This window comes from Budorcas taxicolor, chromosome 10, assembly GCF_023091745.1.
Source record: "Budorcas taxicolor isolate Tak-1 chromosome 10, Takin1.1, whole genome shotgun sequence".
NCBI lineage: Eukaryota > Metazoa > Chordata > Mammalia > Artiodactyla > Bovidae > Budorcas > Budorcas taxicolor.
Genome location: NC_068919.1, coordinates 33856282 through 33877949, shown reverse-complemented (window position 1 = coordinate 33877949; position 21668 = coordinate 33856282). Strand labels below are relative to the sequence as shown.

General features: G+C 39.0%; 1 protein-coding gene across 1 annotated transcript in view; it reads left to right on the top strand.

Moving 5' to 3' along the window:
• Positions 1-21668, top strand: part of FSIP1 (fibrous sheath interacting protein 1) — a 198775-nt gene that overhangs the window by 51820 nt on the left and 125287 nt on the right. Inside the window, exon 9 of the mRNA XM_052647356.1 lies at positions 8063-8203. Coding sequence (XP_052503316.1) covers positions 8063-8203 — 141 coding nt within the window. The remainder of the gene's footprint in view (positions 1-8062; positions 8204-21668) is intronic.

Here is a 21668-nt window from a genome sequence, read left to right as displayed (position 1 = left end):
ATACACTGAAAATTATCTCAGGGTAAACCCTGCATATCTATTCAGTTGATGAATGGCCTCCAATCTATTGCTGAACCACAAATATTCATAATGCATAGTCATGGTGTTTTTAAGCTTTCTGCAAACCATTAACTCATCAGTAATTTTTCTCCATGTTCCTTAAGAAAAAAATGTCTTTTAAGTGGATATAAATTTCTATTTTCAACAATCAATTAACAAATGTTAATCAAGTGCTCACTGCACGCAAGGAATTGTAGAGCATTTAAAGATGAGTCAGGAACATATAGAACTGTGGAGTGAGAAAGCCTTGTTTAAGGTTCTGGCTCTTCCATTTACTGGCTCTGAGGACTTGGGTGTTAATTAGAAGCACTTTAAACCTCAGTTTCTTCATCTGTAAAATAGTAATGATAATATTATTCCTGAGGGTTCTTTTGAAGTGTAGGCGAGTTACAAGTTACTATGTGTAAAGTACTTAGCACAGTGTCTGACCTGAAACTCAGCCAAAGATGTTATTATTAATATAATAAGTGACTTAAGGAACTTATTGCCTCGTGGGAGGCACAGAATATATATAGATAACTGTGGTACAAGACATCATAGGTAAGAACAATAGAAGGCTATGAGCAAAGTGCTTTGCTGGTTCAGAGGAGAGAGAGAAAGCACATCCATAAGGAATATCAAGAAAGTTCATTTCAAGTGAGGGATAGGAGGAGGAAGAGAAGCCAGTGAGTGAGGTAGAGGAGGTCAGAGTCCCTGGAGAAGGCCACCATCACATCGTATGAGGTTGAAAACTGGTGAAAATGGGTGAACTCATATTCATATAAAAAGTTCAGATTTCTAGTTTCTTTTGGAAAATTAGAAAATCTGGCAACATTAGGCTTGAAGCCCTGATTGACAAAGTATAGGACTGAGCTGAGTAGCAACTTCTGCTTTCCATGAAGCACAAGTTCTCCAATTTGCTACACCATCCATCACGCCATATTGTGTTGCCTACAAAACATGGGCCTGCTTCTTGCATTTAAGTAACTTGCCCAGCCCCTACCCAGGCCATCAAAACGTCTTTGGATGCCTGTTATTTCATGAGAGATGACGTGGTGGTGGAAGTTGAGTATCCAGATTAGTATGTGGCTTTACCTCCGACCTTAAAGCAGCTTGTAGGATACTCGAGGATAGGATGTATAAACATAGACCAATTTGTGCAGTGGGCCGACCATTCAGTGAAAGAAGTACCACAATACGGGAACTTATCTTATGAGAAGTCTGGAAAACTTACGTTGGGGGAGCACAGGGAAAGGAAATTTTGATGAAGGAGTGGTATTTTAATAAGGAGTGATATTTTTAAAAAATTCATTTGAAAGTTTTAAAATTTTGATCAAGAAAATAGTTTCCCAAACAAGTTGAAACACGCAGGGTTTCTGACTTACGTGACTGTGGCAACAATAAGATGCTAAACTGGTAGGCACATAAGCCCAGGATGAATCAATAATTTGAGGGGCTCCAGAGAGGTGACTCTGAGATTAAGGAAGTATTGGTTGTTGTGAAAGGGGCAGATGAGGAATCTCTTCCTTGAGAGTTTGCTGATTACAATGTTCTCCTGTAGGTGCCCTTGCTGTTAGCTTCATGGAGATGTTTTAAAAGCAGCATTTGGCTTTCACATGTCTGATTTCTTTAGTGTAAAACAAAGCTTGTGGTCACTTTCAGAAGAAAGAATGGCTGCTGTTGCTGTAATGTGAGTAATATCATGTGGTTGCAGTTTTACATCTGGTTTTTATTTTCATTCATCATAGCAAAAGAGAACTAATTGAAGCAATTTTTTTCCTTAGGATCTGCGGTTTAACTGTGCATACCTTTTGGTATCCATCCTCTAACCTCCAACAAATCAGTTATTTCTTTCCACGTACTGTAAATCCCACCATAAAACTGAGTGATGTTCTATAATTTAGTTACTGTATTTCTTGCTTGCAGCTGTGTTACATTCCAGCTTTCTCCAGAAATATCCAAGATATAGGCGTTATGTAAGCACTCAGTTTAAGTCCTTAGCAACTGGATTCAATAATAAATTCTATTCAGTTTGGCTGTTGTAAAAAAGTGTAATTTATTCATCTCTCATGCAATCAGTCTTACTAAATCTAGCATTCCAGTTCATCATTAGATTTTGTTTTCCTGGTTGGGAGAGAGTGTTCAGAAATGGCTCTCGTTGACATATGAGGAATTTCTTTGTTCTTAAGTCAGCTAGTTTAATTGACTATATAAAGGTTTTCCTCAACTCAATTTATTTTCTTGTTCTTAAACTGTTGATTCAGTTGTATATGATTTTGATAAGACCAACAAATATTAACAAACATTTGATTGAGGAAAATTGTAGCTGTATTTACCTCTTCTATTGCCAAGAAAATTTTGACCAGCATTTAATTGTTTTTTTGATCTCTTTCTGTTTCAATGTTAGCTAACCTTGAGGGAATATAAAACATGGTTTGATGTGAATCTTAAAAGATGTTTTATTATTGAGTCCAGGAATTTGCAGAGTTCCAATAATGGCCATGCTGTTTACTTGACCTCAAATTGCTTAACATGCTGATCAAGGTCAGGAACTGAGGAGTTTTTTATGTATGTTAGTCACAAGCACAGAAATCTTATTAACCATCTGTTGATTTAAAAAAAAAATAGAAGTATGCCATGAGAGTATGGGTGTCTGGATTGAGGAATAAACAAGAAGTTAATTCAGACATCCTTGCCTCTGATGCTAACCTGGCAAACGTGTGCATGTGCAAGCTGAGCCATTCAGACTCTTCGTGACCCCATGGGCCACAGCCTGCCAGGCTCCTCTTGGTCCCTCCTCCAGGGGATCTTCCCGACCCAGGGATCGAACCTGCATCTCTTGTGCCTCCTGTTTTGGCAGGCAGATGCTTTACCACTGCACCACCTGGCAAACATTCCCAGTTATATCTGTGGAATTCTTGCTACCTGTGTTTTACAGATTACTTTGAAGTTTATATTTATATTTCTTGTTTTTTCTATGCTAAGCCTCTTGTGTAGTCAAGATTTCTTTCATTTCATGGAAGTATTTCAAAATGATAAAAACAATCTGGCTAAAAGATTTTTTCCTTTAGTTTTAGTACTGCCAGGCAAAAGAGCCATCTGATGACAGGAAATAGCAGTAGCCTGTGGAAAAGCATACCATTAGCTTGAAAACACAGGGCAAGATGGCTTTGTTTAGGCAGGTTTGTATTTTTCTGGCCCTTAACTCAATGCCTTATTTTCATATCAGATAACTTATGAAGGCGTGAGTAATTTCCTCTGTATTTGGCTTTTAGAAATGGGTTTACTTAGCTTCAAAGACCCCTGTTGGCTCAGTCAACATCACAGATATTTTTCTAAGAATGAACTTAGAATCCCTTGGCAATCAATTAGTCAAATCAGCAAATATCTTGACCTCATGATCTGTTCTATTCTTGTGCCTCCTTAGATGTTCTGTGCATATTATAGAGAGCTTTTATGGAACTGAATTTTACTTTAACTGAATAAAGGCATTTCTGTATGACTCAAGAAATAGAGAAACAATATGCACGGTCAGAAAATCTGCTAAAAACTTTCACCCAGAGGAAATCAAGATCTTTCTGATTATCAGGAAAACAGACGGTACTGATCGGCGCTTGGATGTGACAACAGAACCTCTCCTGGGCTCCACAGAGCTTCTTGAATATACCAGTGTGCGATCTTTGCCAGAACAGATGATTACCTTTTCTTGGCCTCTGCTTTCATCACATGCTGTCTTTCAGATATTTGTACTATGTGGTTATGCTATCAGAGACAAAGACTGAGGAAAGATCTTATATATCCTTGGCTTTGATTGTGGTGAATTGCAGACTCAGCTTTCAGAACGGGAAGAAGCTTTCTCAGAAGAAGTTGAGACCAAGAAAGAAAAAGTGACTTGCAGAACTCAGCTAAAGTCTAACCTTGAGACAAGTATCTTTTGGTACAGAGAGTCACGTTGTTGAAACGGAGTGAAAATAGGCTTGGTAATGTTTTGTTTTCTTGAAGATAAAAAATAATTTTTTATGCATATGAAATCAGTATAGGTTTACTGTAGAAAATTCAGGAAATGCAGAAGTGTCTAAGAAAAACAAAGTACAATCAAGATTTTTACCTTACCTTACCATTTACCATCAAGCTAAATTTCCTTCCACTCTATTTCTCTACAAGTGTGTGCACATACACACATACATACACAGTTAGAGTTCTGGCAGGGAACAGAAATTGACCCAGGTTGGATTTTGAAGATAATGAAATGAAGGAACTATTTATAGATTTAAAGAAAGGAGCCAATGAGGGATGCTGGGATACTTAGGGACTAGCACCAGGGGTTAGGGAAAAGAAAAATTGTACTGGAACTTGGGGAGGCTAGAGTTGTGGTAGAAGAATCTGCCATCCAAAATTGTAATCATATTGGGCATGAGCAGAGGATTAACCAACTCCTCCCTCTTTAGCATGACAATTTGAGCTGTTTCTGTGGCAATCTGCTGAAAGTTGAAATGTCAACAATGATAGGAGGCAACTTTGCTTATGCTAAAAATGACCTCTGGATTGGAAGAATTATAGAGACCTGAAGGGGAAACCATAAATGCAGCGATTCTTGTGGCTGGGAATGTCCTTTGCTGAGACCCAGATAATGTACCTATGGAGTCATTTCAACAGATGAGGCTTCTATTGGATATGAAATATTTAAGCCAGGGTGGCTTCCTTGCCCCTTGTACCTGTATTGTTATGATGTGGACTGCAGCAAAAACTCCCATTGACCAGGGATACCTGACACTGTGTTTCCTGTCCTACAGCCTTCTGAGTTGGGGCTTCCCAGGTGGCTCAGTATAAAGAATCTGGCTGCCAGTGCAGGAGACGCTGGAGACATGGATTCGATTCCTGGGTTGGAAAGATTCCGTGGAGGAACAAATGGCAACCTACTCCAGTATTCTTGCCTGGAGAATCCCATGGACAGAGGAGCCTGGTGGGCTACAGTCCAGGGGGTTGAAAAGAGTTGGACATGACTAAGCAGCTGAGCATGCTTGCACTCATCTTTCTGAATTGACTGGCTCCCAGTGTGGCCTCTGTTTGCTTTTGAACATGAATATTCAGTTCAATCTAAGAAAATCCCCTTAATGGGCAAGTCAGGGATATATTGCTGCCCAAATCATAGTGGCAAAGCAGAGAGTGGAAGGGGAGAGTACCCAAAACTCTTTTTCTTGCTGCCCTCCAACCTTCTAACACTCCTTCCCAACACTGACTAAACCTAACCACAAGACAGAGGTCAGGGAGAAAGAGTGAGTGTCCCAGCTTGCATCAAATGTTCATTTTAGTTTATCATTCTGGTCTTATTAGTAGGCATTTGGCTAAGTGCATGAAGCTGCTCAGAATATTCATGTTCAAAGTTTGAGTCATCATTTTCATTTCTGTTAGATGGAGACACAGGAGTGGAATTGTTGAGTCATAGGATTAGACAAGCATTTAATTTTTTAAGAAACTGTCAAGCAGTTCTTAAAATGTTTGTGTCATTATATACTGTTACCAACAACGTGCAAGAGTTCGCTTGTTCCATACCTCTCCAGTGTTTAATTTTAACAAACTTTTCCTTTTGTCCTTTTCTAGTGGCTATGTAGTGACCTCATTGGGACTTTAATTTGCATTTCTCTGATGACTTAATGATGTTGAGGACTTTTTCATGTGCTTATTTGTCATTTATGTTATCTTTTTTTATGAAGTATCTGTTCAAGTCATTTTAAAACTAGATTCTAAAAAATTGATTCTTGTTTTTATTGAATTGTGTGAATTCCTTGTATATATTGGATGCAAATCCTGTGTCATATTTATGTGTCATATTTTTCTCTCAGCCCGTGGCTTGTCTATTTTCTTAGTGGTGGCTTGGATAAGTAAAGTTTAAAAATATTGATGAAGTCTGCTTAACAATTTTTTTTTTCTGTTTTTCTTTTTTAGCCTATCCGATGATTTTTAGAAAATCACAGTTGTAGATTTTTAAAAAATAATGTCCTTTAAAAGATATTTTTTTAATTTAAAAATGAAATCCAGTTTGGGTGTTTTTCAGGTCATTATATTCTATAGACTGTGTACACACCAAATCCATATGTTGAAATCTAATCCCCAGTGTGATTGTATTTTGAGGGGAGGCCTTTGGGAGTAATTTGGTCATGGGATGGAGCCCCCATGAATAGGGTTAGTGCCCTTGTAAAAGAGACCCAAAGAGCTTCTGTGTCCCTTTTATTATGTGAGGACATAGCCAGAAGATGGCCATTTAGGAAGTAGGAAGCAGGCCTTCTCTAGATATGAAATCTGCCAGCACCTTGATCTTAGACTTCCATACCTCCAGGACTGTCAGAAATACATGTCTGTTGTTTATAAGCCACCCCATCTGTGGTATTCTGTAATAGCAGCTCAAACAGATGGAGACATTGTGTATCTTAACTTCAAAGTGGGCCATAAAATGTTGGATGCTTAGAGCTGCAGGGAGACCTTGGTGCCAGCTATTACAAACTCCTCCTTAACATTAGGTTTCCTTCTTAAAGATCTTGTCACTTGTAATTTACTCAGTGGATGCTTCTAGAGCTACCAGAAGTGAGTTCCCTTTGGGGGAAATAAGATGCAAGAGAGTCACTTCTTGAAACTGAGATACTCTTTTAATAGTCTCTTCATTAGGGCTTTATGCAATATGAATTTCATTAAAATATTGGTGTGATCAGAGTTCTGAGAACTGAAATTACAGTCTGTTGGCAGTGCTGATCCAGCTTCTCATTCGTGTTGGGTACAGGGACACAGGGTGGGACCAGTCACAATCCCTGTCTGGGCAGGGACCGTGTAGTGAGTGCAGTGAGGGAACATGTGGCATGACTGGGAAAGAAATTGCCTTTACTGGGTGTGTCAGGAGATATGTTTTTCGGGAAATATGTTTGTGCTGAGCTCAGAAAAGTAGGAGTCTCTATGAGGAATTGGAAGGAAGAGGCATGGAGAGTGGAGAACTAGCAGTGGGCAGTATCCCTGGAGTTTTGAGTCTGAGACCCAGGCAGCAAGAGATGAGCGTAAAGAGCCATGAAGGAATGAGGACTTTGTGCTTTAAGTCAGTAGTTCTCAAATTTTCGAGCAGTTGTGTCTTCAGGTGTCCCTAGTTCTTATCTATTGAGTCAGAGTCTCCAGGGTGGAGCCTGAGCCTTTGAATGTTTTCTCGGGCTCTGGGGGTGACACGGAAGTCTGAAAACTACTAGTTCAAGTGAATGACGAGGAGGCAGTGAGGAAGACAGAAAGGCCTTGATGAAAAAGGCATTGAAAAAGGTATTAAAAGGGAATGGTGACCAACTCTGTTTAAAAAACGAGAATGTGGGCAGATTCTGCCTAAGGCAACTTAAAAAATGTCATTTTTGCCTGTTACCTCATGACAATACACAGTAGGAAATCTGTGGCGGAAATGTAGGAAGTTTAGTTATAGACACAATACCAGATTTCTGTCAAGAAATATCCATTTTTAATTATCTACAAATAATACTAACTTTGGGAGAATATCGTTCTGTCAATTCAAATATTACTGATAGTACTGAAGCCTAATGAGATACTTCCATTACATAATGTTTATTCTTTTCAAAGGACATCTTCAGCCTGTATTTGTTAGTTATTAAGATTTATGCATGTGTGTGATGTACTGTGATGACTTTGGGGCTAGATCTTAAAGTTATTATCATTTTGAAGATGATGAAATTAAACCTCAGAGAGGTTTTTTGATTCCCCTAAGGCCATCTCAGTCAGGAACCAGGAAAAGCCAGAGTTCAAAACTCCTGACTTTGAGAAGCCCAATTCTCTTCTCATTGTTGCACAACCACCTCTTGTTTTATGTACAATTGGACCTTCCCCCCCAAATAGGAAGACATTAGAGAATTATTTCTAAGTATTATTTTGAAGAGGAGGAATATTGTATGAGAAGCAAAGCCAACCTTCAGGGCTCAGTTACTCTGAAAAAATGTGTGATGGCACAGTTTCAGCCTGTGTATGATTTTTTTTTTTTTATTAGAAACCTGACCTTAATGGTGATGATAGAAATACAGAAGTAACTCCAGGAGAAAAGGTTCTTCAAAACACCAAAGAACAACGGGATCAGCAGAATCGGTTGAGAGAAATAGATGAAAAGCTAAGAAAGATGAAGGAAAATGTGGTAAGTCTTTTTTTATTTAAGGTAACCATTTGTTTGTATGAAAAGGTCTCAATTTCCTTTGACTAATTTATGACTGTTTTCATGTGTTACATCAGGAAAACATGGGGATTTGTCAGTAAGGATTTGAATAAAAGCTAAAAGTGTAATTCATAGAACATAAAGTAGTGTTATAATTAATATGACAAAATAAACCTGTGAAATATCTGAAGTCAGAATAATGATCCATATGCCTATATTCTGTGTCTTAAGAGACATAACTATTCTTTTTTTGTGTGGAAAAATTTGGTGGTTATTCTGTATTAGATCATCTTTACATATTGTACTTAAAGCTCAAATACTCCCATTTTTGGTTCATAAAAATATATTATTAATCATTAATATTCAGTTCAGTTCAATCGCTCAGTCATGTCTGACTCTTTGTGACCCCATGGACTGCAGCACACCAGGCTTTGATGTCCATCACCAACTCCCAGAGTTTACTCAAACTCATGTCCATTGAGTTGGTGATGCCATCCAACCATCTCGATATCCTCTGTCGTCCCCTTCTCCTCCTGCCTTCAATCTTTCCCAGCATCAGGGTCTTTTCCAGTGAGTCAGTTCTTCACATCAGGTGGCCAAAATATTGGAGTTTCAGCTTCAGGATCAGTCCTTCCAATGCATATTTGGGACTGATCTCCTTTAGGATGGACTGGCTGGATCTCCTTGCAGTCCAAGGGACTCTCAAGAGTCTTTTCCAACATGACAGTTCAAAACCATCAATTCTTCAGTGCTCAACTTTCTTTATAGTCCAGGTCTCACATCCATACATGACCACTGGAAAAACCATACTTTTGACTAGACAGACCTTTGTTGGCAAAGTAATGTCTCTGCTTTTGAATATGCTGTCTAGGTTTGTCATCAGTTTTCTTCCAAGGAGCAAGCGTCTTTTAATTTCATGGCTGTAGTCACCATCTGCAGTAATTTTGGAGCCCCCTAAAATAAAGTCTGTCACTGTTTCCATTGTTTTATCATCTATTTGCCATGAAGTGATGGGACCGGATGCATGATCTTAGTTAATATTAATACTCATTAATATTAATACATCCTCAATCCATCTTGAGCCTATTTCATGTTTTAATTGCTTGCCTTTTAAAGATGCATTTTTGCTGATGAGAGAAAACTCTTAAATCAATTTAAAGACTGTTAGAAATGCTGTGTAATATTGTGATTTTCCCAGCTACCCATTGGATGTTTCTGAATTTTGGCAGCATGTTTAATTTTGGTTTTTAACCTAAAATGAATCATGGCAAGGCTGAACTTATGATTCTACCTACATCGTCTCCCAGGGCTGGTCAATCGTAATCGTCAGCAGTATTTACTTGCTGTTTCCTACTAAATCCTACTATCTTGAGTGAACTTCAGGACTCTTTAAGTGTTAACCAGTACTTCTATTTGTGGCTCTGTCTTACCACTGTTCCTTTTGCTGCTGCTGCTGCTGCTGCTGCTAAGTCGCTTCAGTCGTGTCCGACTCTGTGCGACCCCAGAGACGACAGCCCATCAGGATCCCCCGTCCCTGGGATTCTCCAGGCAAGAACACTGGAGTGGGTTGCCATTTCCTTGAGTTTTTGAAAATCTTTTCTTTTTTGTCCCTACTTGTATAATTCTTCTCTCAGCATCATTACCTCCTGTCTAACCTCGTATAATCTTGTCACTTTCTTCTCTCGTATTCCATTTCATAAGCTGATCCATGAGAGTAAGTATCAGGTAAGTGACTTTGATTAGATTCTGGTCTCCTCAGAGCCCTTCAAGACTGTCCACCAATCCTGACCAAGGTTCTTCACCCCTGACGGTCATGTCCAGCTGAACTGCTCTTCCTATTTGCCGCCGTGGGCAGCAGCACTGGCTCAGACTTAAAGGGTATCCAGGTCTACCTAATAAGAATCAGGGAGAAGGCAATGGCACCCCACTCCAGTACTCTTGCCTGGAAAATCCCATGGACAGAGGAGCCTGGTGGGCTGCAGTCCATGGGGTCACTAAGAGTCGGACACGACTGAGTGATTCACTTTCACTTTTCACTTTCATGCATTGGAGAAGGAAATGGCAACCCACCCAATGTTCTTGCTGGGAGAATCCCAGGGACGGGCGAGCCTGGTGGGCTGCCATCTATGGGGTCACACAGAGTCGGACACGACTGAAGCGACTTAGCAGCAGCAGCAGCGGCGGCAATTAGAGTCAGGCAACTGCATGTGCTTCTCTTTGTTGTTCATTATTTGTTTACTTTTCATGGGAAATTTAATGGAATTATGTTTTAGGGAAACCTCTATTCTTGTTTCCGAGGGATGTTTTTTTCTCCTTGAGTCTGTTGATATGGGTAAAAGAAGTAGGAATGTTTAGGAAGTACAAAGGTGTTTTTGGCTAGTAGTGGTGGTGGTGGTGATTGGCATGGCAAACTTTGATGTGGTGAATAAAATGTTTGTGATTTGACTGGCTTTAAGAACAGTTGGCACTTCTCACCCTACACATGCCAATCCAAGGCAGGCAAAGCCTGTGATTATCCATGATTCAGTTCTCCTGATTTTTGACCATTTGTCTTATGCCATGTCTCTTATCATTATTTAGTTTTTGACTGAAAACCTGGCTCCTTTAGAAAATCTTTCATTTCATTCCAATGTCATATTGGTGGTTGGCTAGACTTAAAGAAATACGATAAATACCAAGAGTTGCTTGATTATCTAAGTGGAAAAGAATAATATGTAAATAGAGAAGGGCAAAAAAATGAATAGAGAAAAACAATTATTGTGTTCCTACTACATGCCAGGGACCGTTCCATATAGTTTACAATTTATTGACTTATCTTTACAACCACAGAGTGAGGTAATCGCTACTATCCTCATTTTATAGATGAGGAGATGTAGGCATGGAGAGGTTGAGTACCTTCTTCAGGGTTATACAGCTGTTAAAAGGAAGCGAAAGGGATTAAGTGGTTAGCTTCTAACAACCGTGCTACACTGCCTTTATGGCACTTATTTGCTTTTCTTTTCTCATTAACGTTATTTTTTGTTAAGTAAAATGTGCAAATTTATTATATTTACTAGCATTCATTGGCAAAATATTTAGAAGCTCTTATGTAAATGATAATTTCATGATTTTCTGTTTTATGGTCAACACGTTCAGAAACTGATATCTGGCAGATAAAGGCCCATGAGTATTGATCTGTATTGTCTTTATGTTTTAATTGCTTAGTGTCTCATAATGTCCTATGAAGCATACTGTGTACTTCTGAGGGATGATCTTGTGTCTGTTTCAAACTCTGTGAAGCCTGTTGTACCTCATAGACTTCTGGGTACTTTGTGGTTTGGGAAGCTGGAAACTGGAGTCTTTGTGTTGTCAGTAGCCTGATCTTTGGCTTTGAATAAGTCACGTAGTCTCTTAGAGACTTAGTTTTACTAAAATCGAGGTAGTGGGGCTAGCTGGCCTTTGCCCTTTTGCATATGTATTTTTAATGAGCGATGGTGTTACTTACAGTGTCTAGAGCTCAGTTTATGTTCTTCCTAACTAGTTGGTATTAATGGGCTTAAATCTCCTATTGAAAATTCTTTTGGAAATTAAGTAACTCTTTTAGGAGAAGGTGCCATTGTCATTTACGCATATGCTGTGCTGCGCTGTGCGTAGTCGCTCAGTCATGTCCCACTCTTTGTGGCCTCATGGGCTGTAGCCTGCCAGGCTCCTCTATCCATGGGATTCTCCAGGCAAGAATATTGCAGCATGTTGCCATGCCCTTCTCCAGGGGAGCTTTCCAACCCAGGGATCGAATCCAGGTCTCCCACACCCAGGCAGACTCTTTACCATCTGAGGCACCATATGTTAGCCTCTTACCTAAAGACAAGAGACTCTTGTTTTCTAAATGATAGTTTCTGTAAGTGGTTAATTTTGCAGTTTGTCTTATTGTCTCTGTTGCAATGGAACATTGTTGCAAGATCAGTGATTTATGTAAAAGAAGTAATCTGTGGCCATTGAACTGGTGATTAAAGGATCAAATCTACACCACTCTTAGAGATAGAAGGAGGAAAGAGTGAGCTAAAGGGCAATGTCGGAGCCCTGAAGGGGCACTCCTGGAGCCACCTGGATCCCAGGACCAATTATCAGTGAGGGCTGGAAAAGTGATTTAATCCAACGTGTCTGGTGGTAGCCTGAGGCTGGAGATGCACTTTGCCATATTGGTTAAGATTATTTGAGGCAGTAGGGTTTGATTTAATCTGGAGGTGGTGGTGATATTGGTAGCAGTGGATCTAGCTCTTAGGAGCTGGGGGAAGAAGATACTATGAAATGAGGGTGAGGCTCACAAATGTAATATGAAATTCAGTGGACATACAAGGGCCTGAGCACCAGCTCTGTAAATAGAGGAAGAATAAGCCATGGCTGCTAGAAGCAGCATAGATAAAACAAATCTTTAGGGCTTACTCAGTATGGGAGAAGGCAATGGCAACCCACTCCAGCACTCTTGCCTGGAAAATCCCATGGATGGAGGAACCTGGTAGGCTGCAGTCCATGGGGTCGTGAAGAGTTGGACACAACTGAGCGACTTCACTTTCACTTTTCACTCTCATGCATTGGAGAAGGAAATGGCCACCCACTCCAGTGTTCTTGCCTGGAGAATCCCAGGGACGGGGGAGCCTGGTGGGCTGCCGTCTATGGGGTCGCACAGAGTCGGACACGACTAAAGTGACTTAGCAGCAGCAGTATAGGTTAGCAGTATAATGTTGCTTCTGTGCTACACATCAAAGAAGAGGTAAGCAAAATGGATCACACTTGGATAGTAGAGTGACAAAGATAAGGAAGATATTAAAACCAGGTCATAAGAAGGATTGTTGAAGAAGCTGAGTGTATTTATTTAGCCTGGTGAAGGAAAGATATGCATGTGTGTGTGTGTGTGTGTGTGTATTCATGTGTGTGTGTGTTGTGGGAAGGAGGGGAGGAGTGGTTTGGTAGAAAAGTCACACATGTTAACTTCCTAAAGAGATTTGAAGGACTGACATTAGAAGTATTAGTTTTCTTCTTTGTAGTGTAGGAAAAAGGAAACACGGTGGTTGGGAAGCCGTAATGCCACAGATTCCTGGTAGATACTAGGGAAGAAAGCCAGAGTGATCTCAGTGGGCGTGCTCTGTCTGGGGCAGGGTTTTCAAATGAGGCTTGAGTGACACTTGCTGGGTGGCTGTACGGAGGGTTTAGTATTAAGTCCCCCTCCTGGGCATATGGGGCTTCCCTGGTGGCTCAGACAGTAAAGAATTCGCCTGCAATGAGGGAGACCTGGGTTTGACCCCCAGGTTGGTAAGATCCCCTGGAGGAGGGCGTGGCAGCCCACTCCAGTATTCTTGCCTGGAGAATCCCCATGCACAGAGGAGCTTGGCGGGCTACACACCATGGAGTTGCAAAGAGTCAGACACAACTGAGCACAGCACCTGGGTATATATTTGGAAAAGCTGAAAGCCCTAATTTGAAGAGATACGCATGCCCCACTTGGAGACAACCTAAATGGCCCCTGACAGATGAATGGATAAAGGAGATGAGGTGCACTGGGCTAGTACTTATCCACTAAGAAGAATGCAGCACTGCCATTGGCAGCAGCATGGATGAACCTGAGGGTTATCATGCTAAATGAAGGAAGTTAGAGGAAGAAAAATATCATAGAATACCACTTACATGTGGAATGGTAAGCCGTGATAACAAATGAACTCATTTACAAAACAGAAATAGACTCACAGACAAAGAAAATGAAATTATGGTTATCGAAGGAGAAGGGCGGGAAGGGAGGTATGAGTTAAGAGTTTGGGATTAACAGGAACCTGCTACTATATATAAAATATATAAACAACAGAGACATATTGTATAGCACAAGGAGCTATATTCAATATTGTGTGATAGTATGTGATGGAAAAGAATCTGCAAAAGAGTATATATCTTATCTGAATCACTTTGCTGTACATCTGAAACTAACACAACATTGTAAATCAACTATACTTCAGTGAAATAAAAAGATGGCTGGATGTGGATGGTGTAGGTCAGTTTCTCCAGCACAAGTAAGCGGCTTGTGTATGGTGAGTATGTGAAGGTGCTGTGCTTTGGGCTCTTTTTCACATGTAGAGGAAGATTTGTGCTGAGCCATTCACCTCTCATCTAGTTGATTCCCGTTGGCTTTGGCCATGATCTGTCAGGCAAACTACTTGTGTGGAAATAATCTGAGATGATGGAATCAGGAGGAAATGGAACTAGCCATATTCACAGAATAGGCAACAAATGCCAGAAGTACCCTCTCCATCGTTTTTCATATAGTGCCCTCTGGTACCTTTCATCCCTGACTTTCCCGTCTAGCTCTGAGAGTCCCTTTCCCTTGTTTTGGTGCTCGGTAGGCTTCTCTGTCCACGCTGCCTTCTAACCCCACTTTGCTTTACATTACCCACCTGGGTTATAGTCATGCTACGTAAGCTTCTATACATGGGACATAGTGGTTAAAAGCCAGACTACTTGGGTTTGAATCTCAACTCTGTACTTAGTATCTTGCGACCCTGGACAGGTTTCTTGACCTCTCAGTGCTTCAGTTCCTAGATGTGTGAGATGGGGATAGTTGTAATTAATACTTACCTCATAGGCTGATATGAAGATTAAATTAGTTAACACACGTCAAATGCTTCAAACAGGTCCGATACATTTCAAGTGCTATGTAAATGTTGTTATTATTATTGTTATTATTAACATTATTAATATGGTATTTACATAAGTTTGTTTCTATGATAAGGATGAGGCAGATATAGTACAGAGGATGAAACTGAAGATGGAGAGATAAGCCTTGCAGAGGAATCAAGATACCCTTTTCCCAACTTAGGATGGAAACCAGGGAAGGATGGCCTAGAAGGGGAGGTTCAGAGATGAAGAGAAGGTGAGAGTGGTCGTGCCCGAATGTTCTCTGTAAATTAGAGTTCAAGCCATATGGTCAGGATAAGAGGTAGAGTGGTTATAGGGCCTTGAAGTAGGGTAGGAAAGGATGGGAATAGACCTTATGAGGTTGAGAAGGAAGCAATAGTGAATAATGATGACCGCCCAGCTGAGATTGGAAACCCTAGCTATGAAATGATGCCTGCTAGTAAGACTTGGAATCTTCTCTGAAGGCCCTCTGTAGTCCACCAGAAATGGAGAAAATGGGTTGTGAATTGAGCAGGGTTGAGGAGAGGTTGGGTGATTGCATTGGAAGATCAAGGAGGCAAAGGGAATTGGAGGTACCTATGAGACCATAACTAAAACAAAAAAAAAGGAAACATGGGACTTCTTGGCAGTCTAGTGGTTAGGACTTCACCTTCCAATGCAGCGGGTACAGGTTCAGACCCCGGTTGGGGAGCTAAGCTCCCATATGCCTCAAGGCCCCAAACCAAAACATGGAACACAAGCAATATTGTAACACATTCAATAACAACTTTAAAAATAAAAGGAACAAATACACATGCATGCATGCACACACACACACACAGACACACACACACACACACACACCCATGGATAGCAGCTGGCACCCCTTTGCCTTCTTCAACCTGTTTTCAATAAGTTATCTTTACTGTAAGAGAATCCTATACTGCCATCAAAAGAATGAGGTACATCTATATATCTTGGAAAGATGTCTGTGATACCATATGAAGGAAAAAGAGCCTGTTGCATAAGACAATGATGAGTATTATTCCACTTTTATAAACAAAGCCATGGAAAAATCCTAGGATGATATATATCAAATGTTTAAGAGTGTTTTTTCTTTTAGTGTGGATGGGATAGATGGGGAGGTGAAAAAGGAAATTCACTTTCTATAGCATAAGCTATTGAAAGGGATAAGTTTGTTGGGTTTTTGAGTGATTTTTATATTATTTCTCATACTTTTATGTTCTAACATATGCTTATTGCAATTGTAAACAGAATTAATGTTTAAAAATATGGAATACATTGATGCATGTGAAAGACTGCTACTTACTGTCCTTCAATAGGTGGTATTTATACATTTAGAAAAATAAAATGGGTCATCACAAGTAATGTTCAGCTTCACTAGTGATTAAAGTTCATATTTAAGCAACCATTAGGCACTAGTTACATTTATCAGACCAGAAAAAACAATGGTAAATGTGATATGATCTTGTTACTATAGAGAGCTGTGGAGGTAGGTACAGTAATATTTGAACGTCATTGGTGTGAACGTCATTGCTGAATGCCATCTCTCAAGTCACTCAGTTGTGTCCAACCCTTTGGCACCCCATGGATTGTAGCCCACCAGTTTCCTCTGTCCATGGAATTTTCCAGGCAAGAGTACTGGAGCGGGTTGCCATTTCCTACTCGAGGGTATTTTTCCTGCCCAGGGATTGAACCCACATCTCTTGTCTCTTATGTCTCCTGCATAGGCAGGCAGATTTTTCTGGGAAGCCCACTTTTTAAAATTGGTTGCTTTCCTTTTGGAATGCAATTGTTCAATTGTTATAGCAACAACTATTATACTTTTTATATTTTTGATCTACATAATTCTAAAGAATGTTTTAGAAATATTTCTGAAGAAATAACACCCAAACCAAACCAAACAAGAAATAACTTAAATGCTCTCAAATAGAATGTTAAAGCATTTATACAACCTTAACCCATTTAATACTATCATGGGACTAATAAAATAACAAGTATGTGGATTTTGTCAGTAAAGGACTTTTGATTGGAAATGAGTTTTATAAAACATAAAAATTCTAGGGACTTCCCCTGATGGTCCAGTGGTTAAGAGTCTGCACTTCCAATGTGCAGAGTTTTAGTTCCTTAATCAAGAAACTAAGATCCCATATGCTGCAAAACACAGTCAAAAATTAAATAAATAAATGGAGAAAATGAATTTATTAAAAAAAATTCTAGATGGATTCTAAGTATCAGCTATAACTATGTAATGTAGATATGTATATATACTGACAATTGTCTGAAGGGAAACACATGTGTTAATAGCTTAGGTTTATTTTTCCACTTTGTATTAAAATTTCTTTACTCCTAAAGAAAGAATCATAATTGAGGCAATTTCTAATTTTCTTGTTTTATTTATATACATTTTAATCCTTAATGTATTTATATACATTTTTAATCCTTTAAAAGTTCGTTGTAACGAACTTTTTGGGTAATTTAAAGAAATAATTCATGTTTGGTTTTATTTTTCTGAAGTATCAAGTGTTCCATTGTGATAATAAAACTAAGATGATGTTTTAAAAAATAAAGAACATCTTTAATTTCTAGGATTAGATAAAAATTCCTTTAATGAAGTTGCATAATAATTCTAGCTTTCACGAAAGAATTCAATTTTAGTTTTTGCATTTTCTAAGAAAGAGTAACAGTCAATGTAATCTATCTCATTTACTCCTTTAATGATAAAATTTTCTCAAAGATGTTTTGTTACTATTGTCAGGAACTGCTTTCCATGGTTCCATTCATTCTAAATACACCGACCATACTTTTTACGTCTTTATTGTGTCTCTTTTCGAATCTCAGTTTGAACTTAATTCATTTTTTTCATCATTTGGAAGTCTCTACTATTTCTTTCTACATTCTTTTGCTTTTGGGTTTCCTGGAAACCGCTGAGCCTGACCTTGTCTGGTGAACTGCATTGTCACGATTGCATCAGAATGTTTAGTACTTGAAGTCTTGTTGCTGAGCATTGAAGATAAGAATGCAGTTCACAAAGGGTGATAAATCCTTGTGTTCTGATTCTTATTTCGACATGCTCTTGCCACTTAACCTAGTACAAGAATACACAGACCCCAATCAAAAGACTGGAGGGTTTCTTCTGCTCAGTGAATGGATGGAGGGTCTACCTTCAATTGCTATAAACATGCCATAGAATCAGAATTACAGAATGTGAGAGCTGAAGGGGCCTTAGAGGTCACGTGGGCCAGTGCCTTGAACAGCTAAAGGATTTTTCAAAGACTCACAATTAGTTATTGATAGACTTGGGCCAATCCCCACTTCTTTTGACACTTAAACCTGTGGACATTTCATTAAACCCAACCTCTCTAGGTCACACCTGTATAGTTCAGTCAATTTTCAGCTAAGGTTTGGGGCTACTCACAAATGTGGGCTTTATTCTTAAACTGTTAAGCAGTCATTGTTTATACATCTTTTCTGAATTCAGAAGAACTCCAAACAAACCTGACATGTTTGTGGTTAAACTAGAAGACTAACTAGTAAGCTTTAGTATTTATACATCAACTAATTAAGGCCTGAGTTGGAAAAGTAATTACACTTTTTCTTTGGTGTCATTATTCAGAACTGTAGGGTTCATTTAATCTTTATATTTTCATTTGTAATAGCTTTTAGGAAGATGGATAAAATAACATTGACACATTAAAATTGGTTTTTTTTTTATAGCTCATGTAACCTTTGTTTTTCTTCTGTAGGTGATGGCAGGTATGTGCAATGATGATACGAAATATTTAGTTGAGAAATTTTGAGAGTGAGATTTACACATTGATAGTTAAACAAATCTTAAAATTTTTCTTCTCTTAATCATAGGCCAAGAAACACATTTTGAAACAAGTGGAACGTAAAAAGTTTGCTCTCATAATCATAGACAGAGAAACATTTTGAAACAAATAAGTAGAACATAAAATTTTTACACATATATTTATGTGTGTGCATGAATATGTAAATATATATAAAACAATGCAGAAATTTGACAAAACTTCTTGCAACTGAATAGTATCATCTAATGGTTGAGAAACAACATGTACCAATTATAAGTACACGGCTGATATTCAGAAATTATTGTGGAGTGAATAAATGAGCCAGTAACCTTTGAAAAGATATTGGTTACATGTGATATTTGAGTACAGTGTAGGATGAATTGAAAACAGTTAGTGGTAGTGCTTTGGAAATAGAATGTTAAAGATAATTAGATGTTTTTTCATTGACTTCCTTTGTTTCAGTTATCATTTTAAATCCATTTATAAAATACATTAGTCAATTTCAGTTTTTTTTTTTTTTTCAATTTCAGTTTTAAATCCATTTTGGAACAAGAAGAGTTGTAAATGTATCTTGTATTCTGTTTATATAACAAATATTTTTATAAGTATGAAGGATATTTTCTTCTGGTTTTTGACTGCTCACATGTATTACGATAATGTGGACTTGATATTATGATTGGGTGTGGTATGGTGCCTCTTTTGAATGATAATGTGCCGTATCTTGAAAGTCATTTTCAAAATGAAAATTTTGATGGCAGCTTTGTTTCCTAATACTGAAAAACTTTGTTTTTCCTTAAAGCTTTACTATTGAGAGAGGCTCTAGGAATAGATAATAAAGTTATCTAGTTAGATTTTAGCATAACACATTTTGCTTTCTGAATCGATTTTCAGAATTCACTGGTTGAGGCCATGTGTCATGGATGGGACCAATGCATGGACGTACTTCAAGAAATAAGCAAACAATAACACATTGAAGGATATAATTAAATATAATTATTAAAAGTAAATGGAGAAGGAAATGGCAACCCACTCCAGTATTCTTGCCTGGAGAATCCTATGGACAGAGGAGTCTGACAGGCTACAGTCCATGGGTTGCAAGAGTTGGACATGATTTAGCAACTAAAGAGAGAGAGATAAGGTAAAATAAATATTATTAAAGTTGTAATGTATACTCACAAAATATAGTTAACCAGTATAGCATTTGTCAATATAAAATTAGAATGCATAGATAAAAATTATGACAATTCTAGACGTTAAAACTAAGCCTGTTACTTGAATGTTAACTTGGAGTAGGAATACTGTTTATTTTCAACCCCAAATTTCATTTTTAGTATCATTCTTTTAGTATATTAAATTCTAAGTGAATGATTGAATGATTCTTTCCTAATGAAATGTTATTAGTATTCATTGTTGTTGTTGTTTAGTTGCTAAGTTGTGTCCAACTCTTTGTGACCCCATGGACTGTGGCCTGCCGGGCTCCTCTGTCCATGGGATTTTCCAGGCAAGGATACTGGAGTAGGTTGCTGTTTCCTTTTCCAGGGCATCTTCCTGACCTAGGGATCAATTCCTCATCTCTTGGGTCTCCTGCATTAGCAGGCTGATTCTTTACCATCGAGTCAGCAGGGTAGCCCCTATTAGTATTCATAGATAGTCTTTGGTCCTTTTGTTATTTCTTCAACCAGCTGCAGCTGGTACAGTTTTTCACTAGACCTTCAGATCCTAGCTCTGCTTCTGGTTACCATCTCAGACTCCCTCTGGCCAAAGCAGGGATTATCTAAAGCAGTGATCTCAGTGTAGATGGTCAGAGAACTATTTGCTACTGGTGGGATAAGGAAATGTGACCAAAACATTAATCTGTATACTTTTTACTTCATCAAGAAAAGCTTGCTTAGTGACATGGCTGATTGAAATTCTGGCATATCTCTTTCTCTCATAGCAGGATGTTAACAATGAGTTTGAGGCCTGGCATTGCTAGCAGGCCATTCTCGGAGGAACACTGACTGCAGGTCCATTCTTGACCTCTTCTGGTGAGGCCAGAGGGACCCATGTGATGTTGGAGACCAGAACCACATTCATTCTGGGCAACTGGGGGCAGAGCAGAACCTGTTGGGCCATGTGGAAGACAGCCACGGAAGGATGCTGAAAAAGCTGTGGCAAGGTGAAAAATACTGACTGGAATCATATAAAGTTTTATACTTAGAAATAGGGGAAGACAATAGCCTTGTTTTCTGTGCCAGGTCTCTAAGTAGGTGGATTTGACTTCTAGTTATAGGGCAGACTAGAGTTTAGAGAATATCCTCTCAGTAGGGAAAACCTAAGTATGCTGGATAAGATGTGTTGTTTGAAAAGTAATTTTAAAAGCATTGCTGAGCTGGCAGAAACATAAGGAACTGTCTTGGAGGACAGAGATGAAAGGGTGGTATGAATCAGGAGGGGGAAGCAGCCGCTGGAGCGAACTTTTGTCCTTGAGGTATCTAATGATCTCCAATGGCCCAAAGCCTGGGTTTTAGCAGGCCATGTGTAGGGGGCTCAGGACATAGAGCCTGAGGCTGAGGAACTGGCGACCGTTGATTAAAACCTCAGTGAAGGAGGGAAAACTTGCTGTGGAGGGGGAGTGGTAGAGACCTTGCATTCTCATGTATGTATGTATATGTGTGTGTGTATGTATGTATCTGCCTTTCTCTATCTATCTCTCTGTATCTATCTCTGCTTTGGTTGTGAGTAGAATGGAAAAGAAGTCTTCCATGAGAATTTCTAACTACTAGCCTGCATGAAGGTAGGTTTTGGGTTTGAGTTCACACTACTTGTAGGGCCTGAGAAAGCCCAAGTTGAATGTTCAGTTGCAAGTGGTCTTAGGTTGGTGGTACTTCTGAGTCCTGATAGAAGGAAAGGGAAATCTCGTCTAGAAGAATACAATTTAAATCCTTGCAGAATTCCCATGAATTCACAATAAAGATCCCCTTCTCCTCTCAAAA